The sequence below is a fragment of the Ischnura elegans genome, chromosome 10, assembly GCF_921293095.1.
Source record: "Ischnura elegans chromosome 10, ioIscEleg1.1, whole genome shotgun sequence".
NCBI lineage: Eukaryota > Metazoa > Arthropoda > Insecta > Odonata > Coenagrionidae > Ischnura > Ischnura elegans.
In genome coordinates this window covers 1,859,830-1,882,487 of record NC_060255.1, presented here as the reverse complement: position 1 = coordinate 1,882,487, position 22,658 = coordinate 1,859,830, and the positions used below count along the sequence as shown (strand labels likewise).

General features: G+C 41.4%; 1 protein-coding gene across 3 annotated transcripts in view; it reads left to right on the top strand.

The window, feature by feature from the left end:
- LOC124166511 (A disintegrin and metalloproteinase with thrombospondin motifs 9-like) overlaps positions 1-22,658 on the top strand; it is a 758,369-nt gene that overhangs the window by 331,412 nt on the left and 404,299 nt on the right. For all 3 annotated transcript variants that reach the window (XM_046544055.1, XM_046544053.1, XM_046544056.1), the window contains exon 3: positions 15,607-15,910. In XM_046544055.1, coding sequence (XP_046400011.1) covers positions 15,607-15,910 — 304 coding nt within the window. The remainder of the gene's footprint in view (positions 1-15,606; positions 15,911-22,658) is intronic.

Below are 22,658 nucleotides of genomic sequence, written 5' to 3'. Positions count from 1 at the left end.
GACAGCAAATGCTTGCACAATGCACATGTTTGAATTAATATCCTGAGGAATGAGCGCAGAGTGACTTAGGTTAAATTAACGTCTGTGTTGACGCATTCACTCATCTACGATAATCATAGCATTCCGACTAGTCAATCCAAGTTCCTAAATGTATACCCTGAGGTTCATTTTCTGTTGGTACAATCGATCAATCACATATATCAGGGGTGTCCTTATTGTTAGTGCCATTGATTTCAAGGTTTCATACGCGATTCTGGTCTCTTTTAATGCGACAGCCTCTTTGACTTCGAATTGGCCAACGTACAATGAGTGGTGGTGGCGGTGAGGGTGATACTCGTCTCCCGTGCGCAAAGATACGTGCCTACTCACTATTGCGAGCCGCAGTCGTTGAAATTAACATCTGGACAGGACGATGGGATGCCTCTTCAGTGATTGATGTGATCTTAGCACGAGCTGCAATACAATCAGCATGCGGGGACGATTATTCATTCTCACTCCATGTATCACACGAATAGGTACCTTTTTCTCCTCCATGGATACTAAATAAACTTGGCTGTTTGTGTCTATTTTCTATACTCTATGTAGGGAAGTGCGATAAATATGTCGGGATCTAACTGAATTTTCTTGAGAATATCGCTTGATTCTATAATATTTGGAATTATTTGGCGGTCGAGGCTGAAGACTCGTTTAGATAAACGGGAAACTTAATTATCTGCATTTTCCATCTATTTTTGTGACCTAGGATTGTAAATAGGATATTTCGCTTTCAATCTCCCTTCTGCTTGGCCTCTAGTACTAATTTCAGCGTTTCGACAGCGGTTGTGAACTGTACGTATATACTGGTACTTAATTAAATTATTATTTCTTCCTTGTAGCATTTCATTATTTTGGCAAAATATTCGCATATGGTATTCTGCTGATGACGCACTCCCTTATTTTAATTCGACCACTGGAACAACAATTGCCTTCCTTATTTTCCAATCTCTGCTACGGCGGAAGTGCATATTATGAAAGTATACCGGGACTAGCCACGGTGATAACTTTTTACGAAGTCACCCGCAATGCACAAATAGTGCGAAAAATCCACAGAGGAAAAATCATTCGCCTTGACCGGGATATTTTTATCCATTGATATTTATACATGTGTTCTTCTGTAATTAAGTGTCCCGGGATTGGAGTGAATATTTTGTAATTCGTAGGAAGAGTTTTTGATGTTCCATTGCACGGAAAGATATGCTGGCGCAACTATCTAACTAATTACAGGGACTTTTCTAGAATACCTTCACTCTGCCTCCATATTTATTGCGTTTGGTCAATTCAATTCTTCAATAGAGTAGTTTCCTTCATCAAAGAAAACGAAAGGCATTGATTGCGATTCGTTACCCACCATTAGTGTATTCATAATACACAAATTATTTTGTTTTTGAAATACCGGTTTAGACGAATGGCAAGGGTCAAATTTTATCCTCATTTGAAAAAGGCCAGATTGGCGCCCATGCGATTCCACTCCGCATGACGTCACAGGGACCTAGTTTCTACACGAGAGGATAGGAGTTATACATCGTCTGAGGTTACCAATGCATGCATGAGGCACAGAGCTCAGGGAAACATGTCTTAATAATCACCTATTAAAACTGGCTAAGTTCGGAAAGTTTTCTTCGTTTGATAAGGTATTAATAAACCTTGGGCTTAACATTGAGGAATTTTCCGTCCTGGATAAAGCTATATTGAAATAGCTTTGTATAATTGCATTCGTGACTCCGCTTTTTTTAAACTTGTTATATTCTGAGACCTAGGTCCCAAATAGTAAAGTTTGACATTGGAGTTCTCGTGGCGTGTCTCTTCCAAAATTTCAATGAAAGCTAGTGTTTTCCTGATGGAGCGATGCAGCTCGTGAGGGAAACTTTTTTTTATCACAGTTAATCACAGAGCAGATGGTGCCTGTCAGGACAATTCATCGCGAAGTGTTTAGCTGTTTATTCAGTCCATCCAGCCTGGAAGTTAAGTAACACTCTCTCCGCAGTGATTGCCGTGTATTTTATTGCTCTGAGACGCACTTCGCCAGACTTTTCAGGGGGATGGTGGTTGGAATGCTCTCCCGCCTCCGGAGACGATTCCCACCTTGCTCCGTCGAACGGATGAGGAATGGATGACATGAGAAAAGAAAAGAAACGAAGTGTAAGGGATAGCAAGCCGAAAGGAGTGGCAATGACAAGAAGGAGATGCGAATGGAAGCCAAGACTTATAAATAGCCCAGGCAGGCGGCATAAAAATGCATTGGGAACGAAACAGAAATCAAAGCGGGCGGGGAAAAGGATCCGGTAAAATCGTCTTCTCAAAGGGCGGGAAAAATACAAACAAAACCACGTCGGGGTCCGCGGCCGCGCGCGGTGGAGGGGAAGAAAAAAATAAGGCCATTAAAATGCTCCTACTAGCTGCTTGCTGGTAGCGCGATCAGGAGGTGAAATAGTGGTAAAAGAAGGTGGAGAAGGAGAGGGAGCTGAGGCTAAAACCGATCCCATTTGACTGCGCTTTCTGGCACGTCAAGTAGGGCCCATTGTCGGCGAATGCGTTGTTGTGTTAGAACAGAGGAACGTAAGGCTGCGCTGTGCTGTTTGGAAGCAGGGAGTGGGAGAGAAGTTGGTTGAACTTTTTTATTGCTCCGCTTCTCAAGTGGCTGGTCGTGAATACACGAAAGTCGTGAGTAAAGGAGATCTCGCCGAGTGCTTTCGTAGTTACGTGTTGCATTTTCCATAAACAAAGTCTTAAGGCCTGGTTACACGGTGCATTAACCCGTACGGGTTACCCGTACGGGTTAATGTCTAATTGTATGAACGCGAGAATGAACGGAAAAATTCACCGTGTAACCACCCCAAAATGTACAAATGCATGAACGCGTGAACGGAAAATAGAACCTGTTCTAATTTCGTTCATGCATTTGCACAAGTTGATAACAGAGCAACCTGGTGGGAAACGACACATTTAGTTGTCATCTGCAGGGCTATTCCACGGCCGTCTTGGCTATTCAGTAACTCTTTACGCGTATTTGTTCATTTGTACTGTATCGTAAGTGCTTGAATCCTACCACAAACTCACCATTTGCATCAACACTAATATTCGTATAGATTATCCCTGTATGTATGCCGGACATACCAAGTTTATGCCTATGGTATCTTATTGGTTGTATTATGCCGGAACAAAACAATCAATGAGGTTGTCACAGAGTTTTCAACACGACATTTGTGAAATACAACGGCTATCATATGACTTATAGAACACATTTAAACATAATTTATACCATACGAATTAACGACAATTCTACCTTTTATACGCCCGAGGTGGGAATGCGCTGGCCCACCACAAAAATACGACTCACATTACGCAAGTTCATAAATCGACAAGACCTCTAAACTAACATCCATATTTCCATTCCATCAACAGCAAATATCTTCTTAACTTTATAACCGTCCCAGACAAAAGTAGAACAAACTATTAAAAATATCTACTCTCATACATCATCTACACTCAGTGAAACAGATGACAGAAAAATGTCTAGTAAACACGGCTTAAAAACAAGATGCGACTACAAATTTTCAGCCTAAGTATTAACTTTGATAACGGTTTGAAATAAATAGATTGCTATTGAGATATAGCATTAAGCGAGCGATAACGATAAATATTAAATATAAATAAATATTACTGGCACGAAATGAAACAAGTTCGGCAACTACAATGAAAACCACTGTTTACACGGCAGCGCAAATATATTACCAGTATGTGAAATTTCCTGGTCCTATAGGAAACAACGAAAAGGGAATTATTTTCTGGTAGGTATCGTCTGCTTCCTACCTAATGATACTGTTTTCACATTTAAATTTTGCGCACTGTAAAGGGAATAAATAAAAACTAAACGCCTCGCGTTACGAGAAAATGTGTGAAAACTTGTGCGAACGCATGTACCGTGTAACCGCTCATTCATGCTCCTCGTTCACGCAAACGTCCATGAATTCAGACATGCAAACAGACACGCATTCATACATTAACCCGTACGGGTTAATGCACCGTGTAACCAGGCCTTTACCCACGACGATGAAAGGAGTGCGAATTTCGTTGAGCAAGAACTCTTGAAGAACACGATCAGCGGCGTTCAACAAGAATGAATTCGAGTTAATTTACTTTTTGTACAGAACATGATTGAATCCAACTTAAAAGTCTTGCTAAGTTCTTGTGATTTGTGGAGAATTGAATGCATTGAGGAAATATTACTCACGCTCGACCGTGGTCGTATTTGGCCGTATTTGGCCAGCTACCTACCCTTCGTTTAAAACCATGCTATTATTCAGGCTGAATCATTCAGGCATTTTCTACAGAAATATCTTAAACTTTCATCATTTCTATATGAGTGTGCTAAAAATTTCTGCCGAGCGTAACCTGAAGTCGTCAATTTTATAAATCTATCATGCTAAAATTTTCTGGGCGCATATATTAAGCCAATATTAAAAATTTCTTTAATGTCTAATAATTGATTTCACCTTTAAAATGCATTTCCGACACCGTGCAGATAGGAATTTATGTTGGAAAAGAAAAAATGATCGCAACCTTTAACCGTATCCACGCCTGCTTAAGTAGCACCGTTCGAATATCCATTATTATTAACTTTGAACAAAGTTGTTTATCGTATATATCGGATGTGTCTTTCAGGAAATCATTACTAGCTTGCTCGATTCAATTAATTTATATTATATTAAGCTTATTCAATTATTATTAAGCTTAATTTCTTGACATAAGAATAAATTGGAAAAATATTAAAAAATGGGTGAACTTTCCGGGTGACAAGATCAAGAAAATAGCCTGACGCGGTTTCAATATTTTTTACTCGCAATTTTGTTTTGCACTAATGAACCTCTTAGGTTTCTATAGGTATACTAGGAAGGTACCTGTCAGGTAAAATGTTGAATTAGCGTTGCTGTGAACTGGTAACACTTTTAACTAACCTGACATTAATAAGTTACATCGAATTCCCCTATTTTGGTATCAAAGTTCTATAAAAATTTTAGTATCACGTTTTTACCGTTGAATTTGTATTGCTGTTTGAATTTTAGATGCAATATAAATGTTATGCTTGCCATATGCCACTGTGTTGTATAACTGGAACCTTATGACAAGCTCTATGGTTTAGAAGGACCAAGTTGTTTGTTAAAATAAGGGCAATTAGTATTATAAAGTATTCTGGACGGCCGTGCCACCACCGACAACTTTGGCGGCGTGGACGCCGCGCCGCGCCGGCCCAATGGATGCCGCTCTCGTGTTATGGCGGCGGCCTTCTTGTCGCGATCCTTGCAGCCGGTCTGCTCTCACAGGTCTCTCTCTAATCCCGTGTGTTTGCCTTTCTCGGCTTGAGGTGTCCCGTCGCCCAAAATAGGGAATTTGATCACGCTCTCCCACCCTTCTTTTGTTTCGTCGTTTGCGGACCACGTGACCGGCATTGTTTCTCACTGGCGTCGTCTCTCCTCCCTTTTGTGACGTCATCCCGTGAAATGTACCCACGATGGGGCTGGATAATAGATAGCCGGGCCAGAATATTAAATGACATTGATATCCGCGGGTGATGTCAGATACGGGAAGAGAGCAAGCGAGGCCGTTGGGGGCGTGTCAGGTATTCTGGGCATGTCCTCCGCTGCAATGTCCGCCGTTGTCGAATAAGACTTCCTTCCTTCCTTCCTTCGTGGAGACGATCCCTTTTGCTTGGCCAGCCCCGATCTTCGGCGTTATTGATCTTGGAAGGCCGCGGCGCAGCCCGAGGGCTAAATTAAGAGCGGAGCAGAGCCGGCTTTAGAACTTCAGTGGCCATAAGGCGGGGGACGATTGCTTGTCCTTTGCCAAAATTCCGACTGGTAATGATTTATGTCTCATTGATTGATCTTCTCGCGAATATCGCAAAAGAAGTTTTAGCATCGCGAATATCGGACGTATGATCCTCCATGAGAAGTGCGTTGGCCTAGTGGGTGGTGCGATGGGTTAGGTACAGACCAAAGGGTCCCGAGATCAAATACCGGTTGAGGCCCTCGCACACCCAAGCAAAAATCCTGCAAGTGCCAGGGAGAGGAATTCGCTATCGCACCATGCATTTCTGGCTTTCGCGCACCTCTGCCTTAGTTTTGGCCATGGGCTTGCTCTTCGGAGAGTTATACCCTGATAACCAACATTCGCATTAAACCCCTGAGAGAATAAATGCAAGTCGCTTTTACCTCGGAGGCGGTGGGGTGAAGTCCTTGCCTGATACGGAAGAAGTCTCTGGTTCGAGTACCGCCTAGGTAGGTTTCCCCTATCCAAGGCATTGATGTTCATGTAAATTAAGTAAAAAAAACCCGATGCCAAAGGCCAATTGTGCTGTTTTAATTGATACAGGAATAAATAAATACATGCTGTCAATCTATTAACGAAGAGAAAGATGTGAATTATTAATGTCGTGCGAGGGTGAATGCAAGGAGGGACAGGGTCCTTGGCCCAAATGAGGAAATTCATGAAGCAATAATAAAGTGACGTTATCTTAATTGAGATAATTAAACAAGTGCGTGGGTATAGCTGCACATTACAATAATACTCCGTCATTTTTTTCATCTGTTTATGCATAAAATATCATTAAGATAGCAAACGAATACCAGGAGCGATAGACTGGGTGATTTAGATGGCGTATACCTCTACGGAATGCACATTTGTACAGAGGAAAGATCGTTTGCCTCGATTGAGGCTGAACCCTCAATCCTCGGCGAGTGCTGTGACCAAGTTCAACTAAAGCTTAACTCAAGTGGACGGGACCGATTATTAAGGACGATTTACACGGGGCACGTACTTGCACAATCTGACGTGTGTTTGAAGGCGCAGTCGAAATTGCGTCGTGTAAAGCGGTGAATTGCTAGAACACATGCGAGAATCCGTGGACGTGAGATGGCAAAATAGCCCCTGTTCTAAGTTCGTTCATGCATTCGCGCAATTCCACGTCATTTTAGAAATTAATGCAGTTCAAACCTGCGCAATTCCGTGTCCCGTGTAAAACGGTCTTTAGTTCCTGTCGTGCCGCCGTCGCCGAGTTCGCTGAAAATAAGATCTTTTATCTAAAAAACTTGAAAATTTAGAGTGATTTGGGGTGTTCGCGAAAATTTGAGTTTTGTTTTATCCGAGTTCAAATTTGTAGTTAGAGACCCCAAAAACCTGTGCATGCATTACTACGGTTTCGATATTTTGCCGTGCCGCACTTTCCAGCATTCTGGTCTAGAGTGCGCTGCCCTCGTCGAATTTTCACTGCGTATGATGGAAGGGCGTGTGAAAGGGAAGAAGGGCAAGGGACGGCTCCGAATGAGTCACCTAGGACAAGTTGTAAATGATGTAATAGAGAAGAAATACTAAGAAAAGCCTAGTGGACAGGAGAGAGGAATGGAGAGCTGCGTCAAACCAATCTTAGGATTTTTCTTGATTTATGATTATGACGCATCACACTTCTGAACTGAACTGAAACTTTGCGCTCAGTGCAGGTATTTAAATTCAAGCGGTAGCCCTTAATTTGGGGAGCACTGGTTTGTACCAATGTGAAGATTAATGGTGTGTTCTATGACGAAGATCGTACACGTACTGTGCCGTGACTTTTGGATGTTTAGTTGTAAAAAAATTTAAATCTTCATTTGAATTTTTACTCTTTTTTCAAGATTTGGAAAAAAGTTGGGGATGACACGAGGTCATTGCTCTGCGACCAATCCATTGATTCCCCAATTCTCATTTTATTTCTGTCTTTTCACGCCTCGGAAGCGTTTGAATTTCCGTGTTTACACTGACGACGCGAGGAGCCCCTTCAATGTTCTCTCCGTCACTTGACCCGTCCCGCCGTAAAACATGAGGGATCCTTGAATTTAGTGGAGAAAAATTTTTTTATGGCCAACCAGTTGACAGATGCGCTATAAAAGAGCCGAAAAAATTGCCCAAATTTCCAGATAGCCCATGTAGAGAGGACTCTTTCCACTCGTCAACGTCTGGCAGGCTTTAGTAAGTCCAGCCATAAAACGACTCTGTTCGGGCATCCGATTGCAGTTACTGTAATAAAGCGAGCGGTCATCGCAGGATCGCTTGCTGCCAGTTGCGCATGAATTGCGTTGATTCCTCTTTTTGGGTTGGTTTGAGGTGCGAAGTATCCGTATATTCATGAAAATACTAATATACATAGTCTTCTGATTGTACTGCATTTACTGGTGGTCCGAAAATATAAATTCACCCTGTTTTATTTTCCGAAAATTGCATTTGTAATCGAAATTTTGATACAAGCTTTCTGGCTTCTGCGGTACTTGTCTAAGTCATTATAAAGGACCTCTAATAACAAATTTCACCCCAAAAAATAAATCAGAGCTAGGTAATTGTATATCATGGTAGACGTAAAAGACGTAAAAAATTCCATATGTATTATTTCTATTCCCAAACTCTTTCAACTCAGTAGCATCAAAATCCGTAACATCGGCATTGTGATATTTGATTACAATTACGAATATAAATGAAATAATAATATTATATATGTTATGACTTCATTTCATTTATTTACACTATTCCTAGCATGCAATCAGTATCAGCTAATAATACCATTCTATCATTAGCAATAAAAAAATGATATTAGGCAGTCCAGAAGAGCACTCAATTGGTTGGGTTGGCATTCAATACAAATGGCATCACAGGCAAACAAAAATATCTTAGCAACAAGGCAAGTTTATGCACGGAAAGGTGTCAATTATTACAAATATGTCAGTATCAGTGCACGAATGCCACAAAATATGAATCAATGCAACGAAAAAGTTTATGGATATTTAAATTGCTTATCAAATCAATCCCTAGCCAATCTGTCTGTCTAATTGTGCTACGTTTTACATATTTCTCAACAAAGTTGATGTCTCTCTACAAGTTCCACCAAGCTATCCCCGAGATTCGGTCACTTTGAACTGGAGTGCATTCGAAGGGCGATATCAGAATGCACGGAATGGAGAATGCATGCATGAGTAGGCGCAATAACTTTTCCCGCGCACCGCCATAAGGTTTTTTTCTTCCATCCCCTCCCGTGTGCCTTTCCAGGCAAAGTAATTTATTCTCCAGCATTCCAGTCCGCGGTGTTCTCTTTGGAGGAGGCTCACGGTGTCGGAGAGAGAGAGACAGTGGACGCGGAGAGTCCTCCAGAGGTTCAAGTCGTGGCGTGTCCGATCACGGACAACAAGAGGGCCCTCGGGAATTGGAAACATGCCCGAGACAAGAGGAGGCGATCCCTCGCAGCCGGGCCAGCGTCGCATAATCGCGCGGATCACACCTTTTAACAGCCGGGAATCCGAAGCGAATCCTGTTTACAACTCGCTAGAAGTGTACGCAGCCTCGTAGTTTATCCCGCCTGTCACTAAGAGTCTGCATCCAAGATGTGGGGGCGTGTTCCCTCACCACTTCTTTTCATTTCGTTCAAGACGACGGGACGGAAAAAAAAATCGACGGGAAGGTTTCCTTGGTTCCGACAGCGTTGTTTTTTCTTTTGTTCTTGGAGGCAAATGCTTTTAAGACGTCGTCGTCTCTTCGTGTGATACGGTATTGTTGGCTTTAAGGTCGGTTGTGTGCGCTCACGAGGTCAAAACCTTATGGGTCACGCGGGATGGATGACAGGGGTCGGATGTAACCCTTTTTGAAGGGTGAATGGTGTGAGCTTGACTCGTTGGCTTGAGGACTTTTTCTCGAAGCCAGTTTAAAGTTCCCTGCACTCGGAAATTTGAGAAATAATTATGCATCATCTTCTTGTACGTGCTTGTAAGTATCAAAGGAAAACGATTCAGAGCGAGAAAGAAACATGACAGAGATTCAACCCCGGATTAAAATGCTTTGCTTTCCAGGCTGAAGCTTTAGGAAATTAAAAACAAAAATTTCTCGAGGTGGCTCTTGGTAAGGAATTGGCTCCCCTACCCTGAATGTATGATATCACACACCCGTGGCTTGGTGAGGGGTGAGATCTACCCTCACCTAATAGAACCATCCGTAGGGTTATATCTCTTGAGTAAGTGATACAGACAAAAAGTCTCCCTATGACGGCACCCACTCGTGATCATACGGTGACGAACGCAAAAATATTTCAGTAGCTTATTCGTCGTCATCAGGTTAAACACGCTAGGTCCTCGTATTTTTGTGATGAGCTGTAGAGCACTAATACCTCTGCATGTTGTTCATCTGGCTTCTTTGAATTCAATAGAAGGGATTCATCTCTCATCGTTGATACTACGATATTTTACCTTAGCCCAAACATTGCGACGTGAAAATTTAACTACGTAAAATATAAGCATAAGTTTCCTTATGAGATTAATATAAAAACTCTACACATATTTATAACTTCGAAATAAAGTATTGTCGATAAATAAGTCATGATAAAATGATGGCCTCAAGTCCATGATAGAATGACGAACACTGACTTGATATAATTGTTTCTTTACTGCGAGAAAATTTTATAGAAAACCCACGTTACACAAATATCATGTTAACGGTCGCAAAGTACTAGTGGACGCATGGAAAAATATATCGATGCATCAGAGCATACATAAGTCAGGTCTTCAACGACCAGCTTTTCCTATGCGTGCCCGCTACTCTTTCCACTTTGAAGTAAATTCTCGTTACTTCCTTATTTCAATATAGAAAAGTTGCACTCCATCACGCTTGAATCTTCATATTTATTTTTTTTACCACTGTTCCATACGATTTGATATAAAAGACGTTCGTGATTGTCGCTGACTTTTTTGAGCATCTCTTGATTTGGTCCGCGTTGGAGGGTGCCAATGATTCGAAAGGGTGGACTCTTGCCCTTCGCCTTTTTAGCCTTTCGCGTTTTCCGGCTGTCCGCCCTCCTCTTCCCGTCATGTGAGATGTCTGGCCGCACATGCAATGACCACGGAGTGGGCGCTAAAATAAAAGCTGAAGGAGGCTTGACAGGCAAGAAAAAGGTGATCTCGGCCTGTTGCTGTGCTTCGTCTGGTGATGGTGTCAGAGGCCCGGGGAGGGGGATAGCGGGCACAACGCTGGCGTTTCCTGCACTTAAAGGGAGTTTCCTCTAAGAAAAGAATAACGTCATCATAATAAAACTCTTCAAGATCTGGAAAGAAATGCCGGGTCAGGCTAAACTCCTTATTGAAGAACCTTGCCCTCAACTTGGGGGATTCCGTTTTCCTCTAACCGAATTCCATTTGTTTTCGTTTGAACTGCCGTGAGGTGAAAAGCTATCTAAATATTCGTCAATTTTAAATTTCTTGGGTACATTTCCATGTTGTAGATATAGATTTATAGGCTTTCTGAATGCTTTTGTCTAACGTTAGTCGTTTTACATCAGATCATTGCTCGCAACCAAAGAATTAGCCATCAAACATTGATGTCCTTTCCTTCTCTCTAGCAAATAAAAATGTGAATTATCAAAGGAACGGTTTCACTTCTCTTTATTTAATGTGGAAACATGTAATAATAACAAAAACGCACCATCAGGTACTGCATTAATTATTCAGATATACAACCCGAAGGTTGGTTCCATTCGGTAGCGGACTAAGCCACGGGTGAGTGATAACAGTGTCTGAGGATGGCCACCCACTTGGCAGTTGTTTGTAATGGGCCAGAGTGGAGTTAATTGCCCAGAAGTCTCAAAAAACTGAAAGGTGAGCTTGGATGCAATGCCACGTTCTCACGCCGTCTGCTTTCATATCTTGCGGAACCAGTAATTAGGACGAGGGCCGTTGTGGTGTAGTGTGCAAGTGAATGCCATCAGATAGAGAGCAACTCTGCTTTTATTAGTCAGATGGTTTTGTCAGATTTATGCCCTGTATGTATTCCTTACACCTCATGCTTGCATTTCCTCGAAGTCCGCGATAGTCGAATTTTCTTTCAACATTGGGCTTATTAAGGTTACCAATAAGATATTTTTAAGGACACGTCGCAGTTACAATTGCCTTTAAAAGTATTTTTAATTTTTTTATTGAAATTTAATTAAATAGTATTTAAATTGACGTATCTTTACGATAATTGAGCCTATAATGCGGGTGAGGGGACCGAGTGAGTGAACCAAATTTAACGATTTACAACGAATTTGTTATGACTTACTTTTTAATATCACTATTTTTGTTTTATCGTGTAGCGTGTTAGTCGCAGGCAATGAAAAATTATGTTGAGGGCCTTACCCTTACGCCGTGGCTTGTCTGGCGATTTTACTTTCATGCTATGCTAGAGAAGGTAACGAAAGGTTTTGCAACTATTACCTTAAATTTTATCCGTGTATATTAAAGTTTTACGGTATTGAATATGAAATTTTTTATTCGCTCCCGTAATATATTAAGAATGTTAACGTTATAGAGTTGTTGTTACAAGTAATTTTAACGTCATCTGAATAAATCATATATTGAATAAATGTCTACGTTCGGCCTGTTCAAGTTATTTAAGTTGTTATAAGGACCCTATAATGACTTGAGTTAGAAATTGAAAGTTAAACTAATAATTAAAATTATAGTCAAAAATAAGAATTTTAGCTATTAAAATGAATATTTTTCATACAGAGTGCCTTAAAATGTCATTAATCTCACGTCAGTACCGGTAAAATTCATTCCCCAAAGATAAAAGTGTTTATTTCAACTGCCAATTTATAGATGAGTTTAACTTTTTAGACATTTCGTTTTTTGTCGTCCATTGTGTTGCTATGATTAATCAGTCGCTAATTAGGTTCCAAGCTGACGTTTATCTTTTTCATCGTAGGTCCCAAGTTTATACATACCTGTGTGCCTTTCTGAACTCGTCTTTGAACTGAACTTTCAAGCTCCGTCTAAAATATGTGTACTTTTAGATGGAAAATTTAAACTCACGTATGCCATTAGAAGCGGCTAGTAAGCGCCTAACTGTACCTTATATCTATCTAATCAATTGTATACGTAGAGCCTAATTGGAGAAAATCTTCTTTAGGCTAGCCCAACTATGCTAGGATAGCCTCCAATGATCATTATCAATTAATCAATAAAACCACAATTTTTTCAATATATTAAATTAATCTCCTGCGAGAGGTAGTCATGTTGTGTGTGATTCGTAATTTTCTTTCAGCTATTCAATGAATGGATTTCGCTGCTCTTATCGTCAACTGTTATTAAGTTTTCACTCGAGTCAGGTTATTCAGGGCCTTTTTTTTACTGCATACCTGGGCCTGTTTTGCTCTTTTGTCACTTTCGCTCTCCGGCTTGAAGAAGGCAGTGCCGTTCAGAGTCCCGAACATCAATCTTGGAGCGTCTCTACGAGTGAATCCCACTAACCCAATGCCGGCGTCACGCCTATTCGTCGTGGCAGAGTTATCAGTGGCTGCCTGCCCCGGCGGAATCCCTGTGCAAACTTGTCCCAGTGTCACCGATGCCCGTAACGCCAATCTCGACATTTGGAGGCATTTGCGGGTCGCGACCCTGCTCTTTGTGCCTCCCGTGCTGCTCTCGATGCTTTGTCCTTTGCGTCTCATGGACTTCGGGCTGCCCGCCAGCTACTCAGGCACCCTAGGACGCTCCTCCGAAAGGCTGTCTGACCCCTTCGGAAGGGGGTGTATCCTTAAATCCTTTTGTATTCTCCTGATGGATGGATGGATGGCTCTTTCTTCTTGTTCCAAGGGACGCCGCCGCCGAGGGTAGAAGGATGCTCCAAACGACCCCATTTTTGCCTTTTCTCTGAGATGGCGCCGAAATCGGAAAGAACAAAGGGATGCAGGTCCCTCAGGATTTCTATTGTGTGTCTTCTTTTCCTCCCATCTCTCTGCGTTTGGTTCAGGGCCCAAGGATTTTTAAGAGGCTCTTAAAAGAAGGCCTCTCTCAAAGCGCTAAACTTCCGCATCTGTTTAGGTGTAGACAACTTGGAAAAATTCTCACCTCTCCCCCCTCTCCTCATCTGCGTGTTTTGTTTAAGCGAATCTATTGTAAAGGCTTTATATTTCGATCGAAACGTCCATCTGCCTTTTGGCTCATCCAACTCTTCCCTTTGATCAAGGAACAGATACAACAACCAGTTTCCTTGTTCATTTTGACTGTGCTTTCTACCAGCCTACTTAATATTTATATTATTATAATATATACTTAATATTAATATTTGTATTATTGGTTTAAAATTATCTCCTTTATTTATTTTAATTGGAGCCATGTTCTTTCAGTAGGAGCCATCAATTATTTACTAGAGTTGGAAACTTTTTAGGCTTCTTTTAACCTTATTTTGGTAACATAAAATTCAACGCATTTTTACACCACGACGTGACTGCATATTTTTTACACAGCAGGAAATTAATGGAATTAATATTGACTTATCCTCGTTCGATCTTGTAATGTGTGACCTTATAATTAATGTAAGTCCTCTTCGTGGTTCGTTTCTTGAAGTGCTCCGTAACTTTTATATCATGTACCTCATGAGAATGAAGCTCCCTGTGGCATGCTTCAAAATGAGCGTCTATTATATTTTAGAGTTGGTCAACGCATTTAATCTCCCGTGACCGAGTGATAAAATGTACAGCCCTATCGGATCATCTACGGTCCCCCTCATGGAGGAAAATTCCCGGAATGAAAATGCATGAAGCCAGTGATTATAAAACGACGGAAAACAATTTCTGCCCTCTGTGAAACACATTAGTGTCTGCCTACTGTTTTATCGGCATTTTCCGTTAAACTTGCGACCCTTGTTTTTTACTGCTCTTAAATATATTTTATAAAATTCAGTGACATAGTTTTTAATGTTTTCCTCGAATTTAAACGAAAAAACTACTTAAATTGCTTATTCTTATTCTATCTAGTTAAATAATGGTACGTGTAAATTTCCCTTTGTAGCTTACTATTTGCCCAATGAGTGGAATTCCTCTGGAATTGAGAACCTATTTCTGAGGGATCTCAGTTGAGATAGTTAACAAATCGTCGTACCTAATTTGTCGTATTCTGACAAATATTTGAGTGTATTACGTTGGTATTCCAACAGAAGATAAATGATTAATTCAATTACAGATAAATATCATAGTCAATTACCAACAATTTGTTTGACGCAGCTCTCCGATCAGTTCTTTTATCGGCTAATCTTGTCCTACCTACGAATTCACTCACTTAAGCATACGTCTCTACCTGTTGCATACACATTTTTTTATCCAAGGTCTTTCTTTTCGGTTCTTACCACCTAATTTTCCCTCGACGATTGTCTTCAGCACACTATCACGTTTCAATACATGGCCAAGTAAGTTGTTCTGCCTTCTTATTGAGATTTTCATGAGGCTTCTCTTCTCACCTTCTCTCATTAGTACTTCCTCATTCCATCACTCGGTCAGTCCGTCCATTTTAACTGCATCTCCGCATTTAGAAAGCCTACACCCTTAATATATGTACTTAAACACTTGATTTTTGTTTGGGGCAAAAGCAAAAACAACTATAACAATAGCAATAATATTGATAATAGTAAATATACTTATCAATAATCACTACTGCTTATAAAAATTACAATTGTCACTCTTATTATCACTACATTAAAAGTATAATAATGTCAGTAGTAATAATGATGATACGTTTGTATATTTTTTCTTCGCAGGCACAAGTGGCGCCACCATTCGACCGGTCACTTCCGGGCGCGGGCCCCCGGTCTGTGGGACCCGCACCCCCGCTACGCCTTCTCCGCCTTCGGGCGCCGCTTCCTCCTCGAGCTGACCCTCGACCCTCCGTTCCTCTCGCCGCACCTCAAGGTGACCACCTACCGTCGCCACGAGGGCGGGGAGCTCGCCGAGACGCTGAGGGACAGCAAGTCGGCGGTGGCCGAGCACGGGAGCTGCTTCTACACGGGCACCGTCTCCGGCGACCCATCGTCTTCGGTCGCCGTCAACCTCTGTCACGGAATGGTGAGTGACTGCCAATTCTCATCCCAGGCGCAAAAGAATGCCTCACTTTGACCTCGACCCTCCTTCGCCACGCTCTTCTTCACTTCCTTGCTGAACCGAGCCCTTTTACGTCCGAGAAAGCGTTCAAGAGTTATGTATATATGTAGTCCTAAAAACAGTGCATTTCCACTCGCTAAGTCCTCGTAGAAGTTAACGCACTCAAAGCTGAAAAAAATTATCAAATCACTAATTGTTTCTAATAATGTCATATTCAGTGTGGAGGCAATAATTCTGCTGTGAGCAAACGACGCGTTTCCTATCACTGCGACAGACACTCTGGGCACAATTGCGGCGTCTTATAGCAGAAGACGCGGAGACAAATGGCGGGCTATGAAACATAAGGGGACCGATACCTTGAATTCAAGTCATCCGCAATCAGTGTGTTAATTTTTACCGTTTTTTGCTTTAATTTCTACATCTACATCTACATAATACCCCGCAAGCCCCCTAAAAGGCGTGTGGCAGGGGGTGAAAGGACACCAGCCGTTTATAGCTAAAAAATGAAGTGCTCTAACGAAGTTAGAACTAGCGTTTATTAAAGTCATTTATGGTTCGCGGGAAAAACGAATTACCAAATCTATCCGTTCCGCGAAACATCTCTCTTAATTAATCGCTTCTATTGGACCTGGAAATATAATATGGCTCTAATATTATGTTCTCTGAGTCGTTCTTAAAGACATCCATTCTCAATTGTTCAAGAAATCTAAGCCTAGCGGCAGCCTCCGGGTCTCCTGCGGCTACCGGCCTAATTCTCTCAACAACTGGGTAACGCTATCTGTACGCCCGTTGCAGTTTTTGACGAAATCTGAATTTGTGAATCTTAGTTCATTTTTGTCCCTTTACCGACCAAATTCATTGATTTTTCCCTTTGATCGGTTCAGGCTCTCGCATTTTGGCCATATAATAGGACAAACTAGTTCATTATTGTAAGTTTGTGGACTTTACATCACCTTTTAATTGAATTGCGTCTTAGTTTTAATGCGGAACTCAAATGAGTAAACTATCCCTAGACTTTTGTAAGGTCTTACACTGTAATTTTCTTGGCGAAATCTTGCGTCATGCAAAAATTCAAGGAAGTATGAGGACGAATATATTTTGTGAAATTCTCGGAATGACTGCATAAATTTCTCGGGCGAGTAATGGAACTTATTCTGGGGAAAATCTAAGTGGGAGTATGCATGTGGCCACGGGTGATACGTTTAAAAACCTAAATTAAATGCTGTGGGTGTGGTAAAATTCAAAGAGCTGAGATTTGAACAACGTGCAAATGCTGTTTCAGACCGAATTTTGATTGATGGGAGTGAAACTGGACAACTGATACTTAGGCGTGCAAATAATCACTATTTTTTTGTAACTTGGACTTGTCACTAAAATATATCACTGCTGTCAACCGTGGAATGGCGAGTTTGAATGGCAAATGGAGGCGAAAATGGACGTGGGCGCCGAAATTAAGAATTCGACGTTGGCGGGGTCAAGGCGTGATTGTAGCGGCATGCGGGGCGAAATTTAAGATTGAATATTGAGTACTTACTTATTTTAGTGCCGAGTATATGTCGGGAGATACCTATCTTATTGTAAGCAGAATCGGCGCCGCCAAAGCCGATGGACTTGTTTTAGTGTGATGACATTAACGCAGTCACATTTACACGTTGCCTACGGATGGTGTTCTCGTAATTTTTTCCCCGAGCTTTACGGACGGATGAAGAAGATTCTCGTAATACCTTAGTTTCCTTCATCAAAGAAAACGACAAGCATTGATTACGATTGGTTACCCACCATAATATACAAATTATTTGGTTATAGAAATCCCAGTTTAGACGAATGGCAATGGTCAATTTTAACCGCATTTGAAAACGGCCAGATTGACCTGAGTGTTAGCACCTACCATCTGTCTATTCTGCGTGGCCGGTTCTATAATGACTCATGAGATATCGCCTTCATATTGGCAGCTTCAATAGCTGTTGATTCCAAGAGGAAACTTCAAATCCCGTATTTAGGACCTACGGTGTGAAGCGCGCGACGTTTTTCTTTTCCTCACGTGGGACGCAAGGTGCTGTAACCCCCTCAATTTCTCTCTTCTTCGCGATGAAGTAAGGCATTTTTTGGGTCCCTCCCGGGTAATTGGTGACGTTAACTCTTTGAAAGGTCAAGATTCGCCAGGAGCAAGTGGCGATGGAATATGGGAAGGAGCTATATTCGTTCTCCTGAATAACGAACCCTTTTGTGACGAGAGAAACTTCGGGCCAGGCCTTCAGGCCATTGGAATGGGCGATATCAGACAGTATTCTTGTTCGCAAAGGAGGCGATAAGTTATGCAGGGCACGTGGGCATTCTGTCTGGGTTTTGATCCGGCTCGTGCGACACCCACGCCGGGCAGTCCAGCGAGTGGGTAATTCACAACCTGATTCGTTTCCCGTAAATCACTAACCGAAATTCTGTCTCGATAATGACCGATATCATTCACTAAGACGCGAAGCAAATTTTTCTCAAGTCACTCTTTTAAAACCAGTTGGCATAGATAGCAGCTGGGAGAATTTATGTGGATGTAGCTGTGAAATAGTACCGCCCACATATCTAGGTTCTGCGTTGTATCAAAAAAGAATTATGAATCGAATAGGTGTGACAGATTCTAGATATTTTGTATCTACGCATCAGCCGTTTTCTCTTCGTTAAACTTCTGGAGTGAAATCAGAAGGCTTATGTTGGATGGAGTGGAATCTGCTCTTTATGGGGTTGAAAATAAATGTTCCAATACATAATGATATTTGTGTTTTAAAACATTTATCTAAAACAATCGACCATTATTGATTTCATTAAAGGCACTTCTTGGAAATACACATCGGAGAAATAGTTGAATTTTCCGTCTATTTTTTAGACTCGTGAAGTCTGAGAAATTACTTATTGTCTAGCTCAATGAGCCGCATCTAACGTCTGGTGGCACAGTGGCTGGGGTTTCTTACCTGTCATTACGGACGGTCATGGTAAAATGAAAGGCACTGCCTTAGGGAATATTTGGTATCATTGAGGTTACAACGGTGACAAACCCCATTAGTGGAGATACTGCATCCAATATGAAGGGAGCAAGGGACCAATAAGAGGAATGCGAACCCCAAATGCTTTTATCGTAAAGTTGGCTCGCCATCGATACCATTTAGGTGAAAGTTCTCTCCCGTCAACCAGCAATGCTATTCCATCGAATACCGATATGAACACGTTGCCAACACGCAACTGCGCACAGCATTGTAAATCCAGAAAGGGTTGTCGAGCAATCAGGGGGAGGAGAATACGAACTGGCAATGCTTGCCATCGGTATCCACCCTTTTTAAAGTTTTATTTATTAAAGTCTTCTCCTGGTTTCGGTATTTTTACTTGCAGCATTATTCGGATAACCTTTACTTTATACCTCACTTCGAGTTACTTATACGGATTTGCACCGTTAATGCTTCTATAAATTTTACTCTTTCGCGGTAGACGCCTCAACTTTTACAGTTTTTTGAATTTCCTCATTTTTAACGTTCGAGGCAGTAAAAAAATCTGGGTTTATTTATATTTAGACTTCTTTATGCCGTTAAAGCTTGCTGTTGTTTTCAGATTATAAAAGAAACGGGATGTTGAGGAGATGGACGAGGTGTTTTAGGACTCATTCGTCGACTTTTACGATTTTTTTCCCTCAAGGGTTATTATAGCCCTCAGCTTTGAGGAGCCAGCTAATGGGAGTGTGAGTTTTCAAGCAATCTAAGGTTGCAGCGGAGTCTGGGCTTCCGAGGGGGTAATTTGTCTTGAGGGGCCAAAGGAGCGTAGGTATATGTGTTCCATATACGTCAATTAATGTCGGCTACTGTAAATACCGGCGCGCGTGCTAGAAAAGCATTTCTCCTCACTGCACAAATTCAACTCAGCTACCACATCAGTTTGTTGACGAAGTAATTATCGATCAGTTTTTTGTTGTTTTATGAGTCAATGGGTTGAGGTATGTTTAAGTATTACGCTCTATTAATTAATCTTATAATCTTACTGAGTATATTTGATATCACTTTCTAATTTTTCGAGTCTGCTTTCGATTGTGTGTTGGTGCGAGTTAAATACGTTTTACTTTTTATCTTGCGTAGTTTAATGATCCTTTTTAATACTTATGCCGTGGAAAAGTATCTTTCATTTAGCCTTAAAAGCGGTGTCTACCCGAATTTTACCTGATTGAATATGTTGCATTTGCATTTGATGGCATTAGAATTGATTTTTTCTTTACGATGGCTTTATACACTTCATCGTTTTTCTGCGTGGCGCTTCTTTATAGTTTCGTTTACTCTAGTTTTAACTCGACATCAAATTGGTTTGCATCTCCCTTTTTCATCGTGTATGACTTTTTTAAGGCAAACCAAACTTTGGGTATTGCATCGTTGTTGCGTTGCGTGAGAAGGTATAGGGGCTTCCGCCTTTTTTCTCATATGGTGTGCGTGGAGTGAAGTAAAATTATACCCTTGAAGAGTGAGTAAATTTTCTGCATTTCCCAAAAGTTCATTGACCTGAAGAAGCCTGCTGCAATGCCGGCAAAACTGTCGTCTATGAATCTACGCGGTAGTAACCCCGAAAACCTGAAACCTGTCTGCTGAATCCTCACCGCACTGCGAAAGCCTAAACAACGATTTCTGCATTTGTCTCTGAAAAATGAGGAAAAGTCAATAAACAAACTAGAAAAGCCTACAAGCCCTGATAACCATTAGAATAAATTGCATGCTCGTCGTCTTGTTTTCTGAGTAAATAGCAAATGAATTCTGTATTTGAAGCCAAATTACGTTTGTTACCTGAAATTCATCATCATCATTAGTCAACAATCCTAAGATTGGTTTGACGCAACTCTCCTATCCGCTAACCTTTCCATACCGACGTATTTCTTCTCTTTTACATCCTTTATAACCTGTCCTGTGTAGCTCATTCGAGGCCGTCCCTTGCCCTGTATCCTTTCAACTTGTCCTTCAACGATTGTCTTCATCAGGCCATCGTGCCTCAAAATGTGGCCAACTAAGTTGTCCCGTCTTCTGCTTATGGCTTTTATGAGGCTTCTCTTTTCTCCCATTCTTCTTAGCACTTCCTCGTTATTTACACGGTCAATCCATTTTATCTTCATCATTCTTCGGTAGCACCACATTCCGAATTCTTCCACTCTGGACTTCTCTGTGAAAATGGAGCTGGATATTTACATAAATATATAAGTTATGAATTATCTATGCTGGCTGTACTCTCTCTACTCTGTGTATCCTCGACGAATGCCATCTTTGATGGTATAATTATGTTTTAGAAAAATGCGGGAGGAATATTTGCTTCGCATCGCGCACTCGTAAATGCAGATTCTTAGAAGTGTGCGGAATGCCGCCGCATTTAAATATAATTTTACACCCACGTAAATTTCACTCGTCGCGGCTTTCATACCAAGATCGTTCACCTCATGTTGTGCGTCTCATGGCGGCGTGCTTGGTTAGAAAAAAAACCGCTGTCTCCACTTCCACCGTCGTTCGGGTGACGAAGACTTAGCTCTCCCGGATTGCAATCTGAGCGTGCGTAGGTACCTACCTATCGCTCGTGAGGAACGCTAGAAAGCGGAATACACTCCGCTACTCGCCGTCTATCCTCCCTTTATCTAGCTTCTATGATCTCCTCTGTGTCCCGCTCCGTATCTAGTTAACGCTCCGCTGATCGCGCATATTTCATTTGCATAAGTCGGTTTAACAACCGTATTAAACGGCTCGCTTCGATGAGGGGGGTTCTGTGCTGAGATGGCTCCCTGCTTTTCCGCCCGGTCTGATCCCGGGTGGCGTTGAACGGACAGATAGCAGTGGCCCAAGGTCCTTGGCAGGGGCCCCCTTCTCTTTGCATGTATCTAGACGTTGACAGCCTCTTAAGAGTATCGCGTGATGCGAGTTTAAAGAGAGCGGAAAATGACACGTGTCGGTAATTAGGATTAAAAGTAACAAACGGTTGGCTCGTCAAAGATGATCGCCACCGCTAGAGATTGCGTAATGTGACGCAATCGGAGCAATAGGGGAGCTTTTACAGTTCAGGCTGTCCATTATCAATTCATAAACCATTTTGTATGTGAACGAGGATGTTTCGGATATTATTCATAATACTTCGTAGGTATACTGTATATTATCCAATAAAATGCATTTTACCTCGTAAAATGTATATAATCCAACACAATATCTCCGCCCAATATAATGCCATGATATATTATAAAAATATTTGATGTAACGATATGTCACCCGTTTTTTCCGACATTCGTTTGTTTTTATCGGTCCCGATAAGGCGACGTCATAATCGCAAACCATCCATGATCAATAGTATTGTATTAAGAGTTAGAATTTTGAGTTTCTAGTATCGCCATAGCCTAGGTAAACTTGATGCATTAGAATGAAAATTGTCTGAGGTGTGGGGTTGCTAAATTACATAGGTTTTCTTTGAGGCATGACCTAATGGTCAACGGCAGAAGGGAACTATTGCATGAATAATTTCTTTAGCCTCCAACAGTCTCTTTTTTTAGTCATTGATTTTGATCAAAATTGATCACGGTGAAAGTTGGGTACTCGTTCATTTTTTCGACTTTTTATAAAAAAGTCGAAAAAATGCGAGTCTTATCGATGCCATCTAGATCGAATCGTTGCTATTAAATTTCAATTTGTGAATCGGTGCGTAATTTCCACCGTCTCCCTGAAAC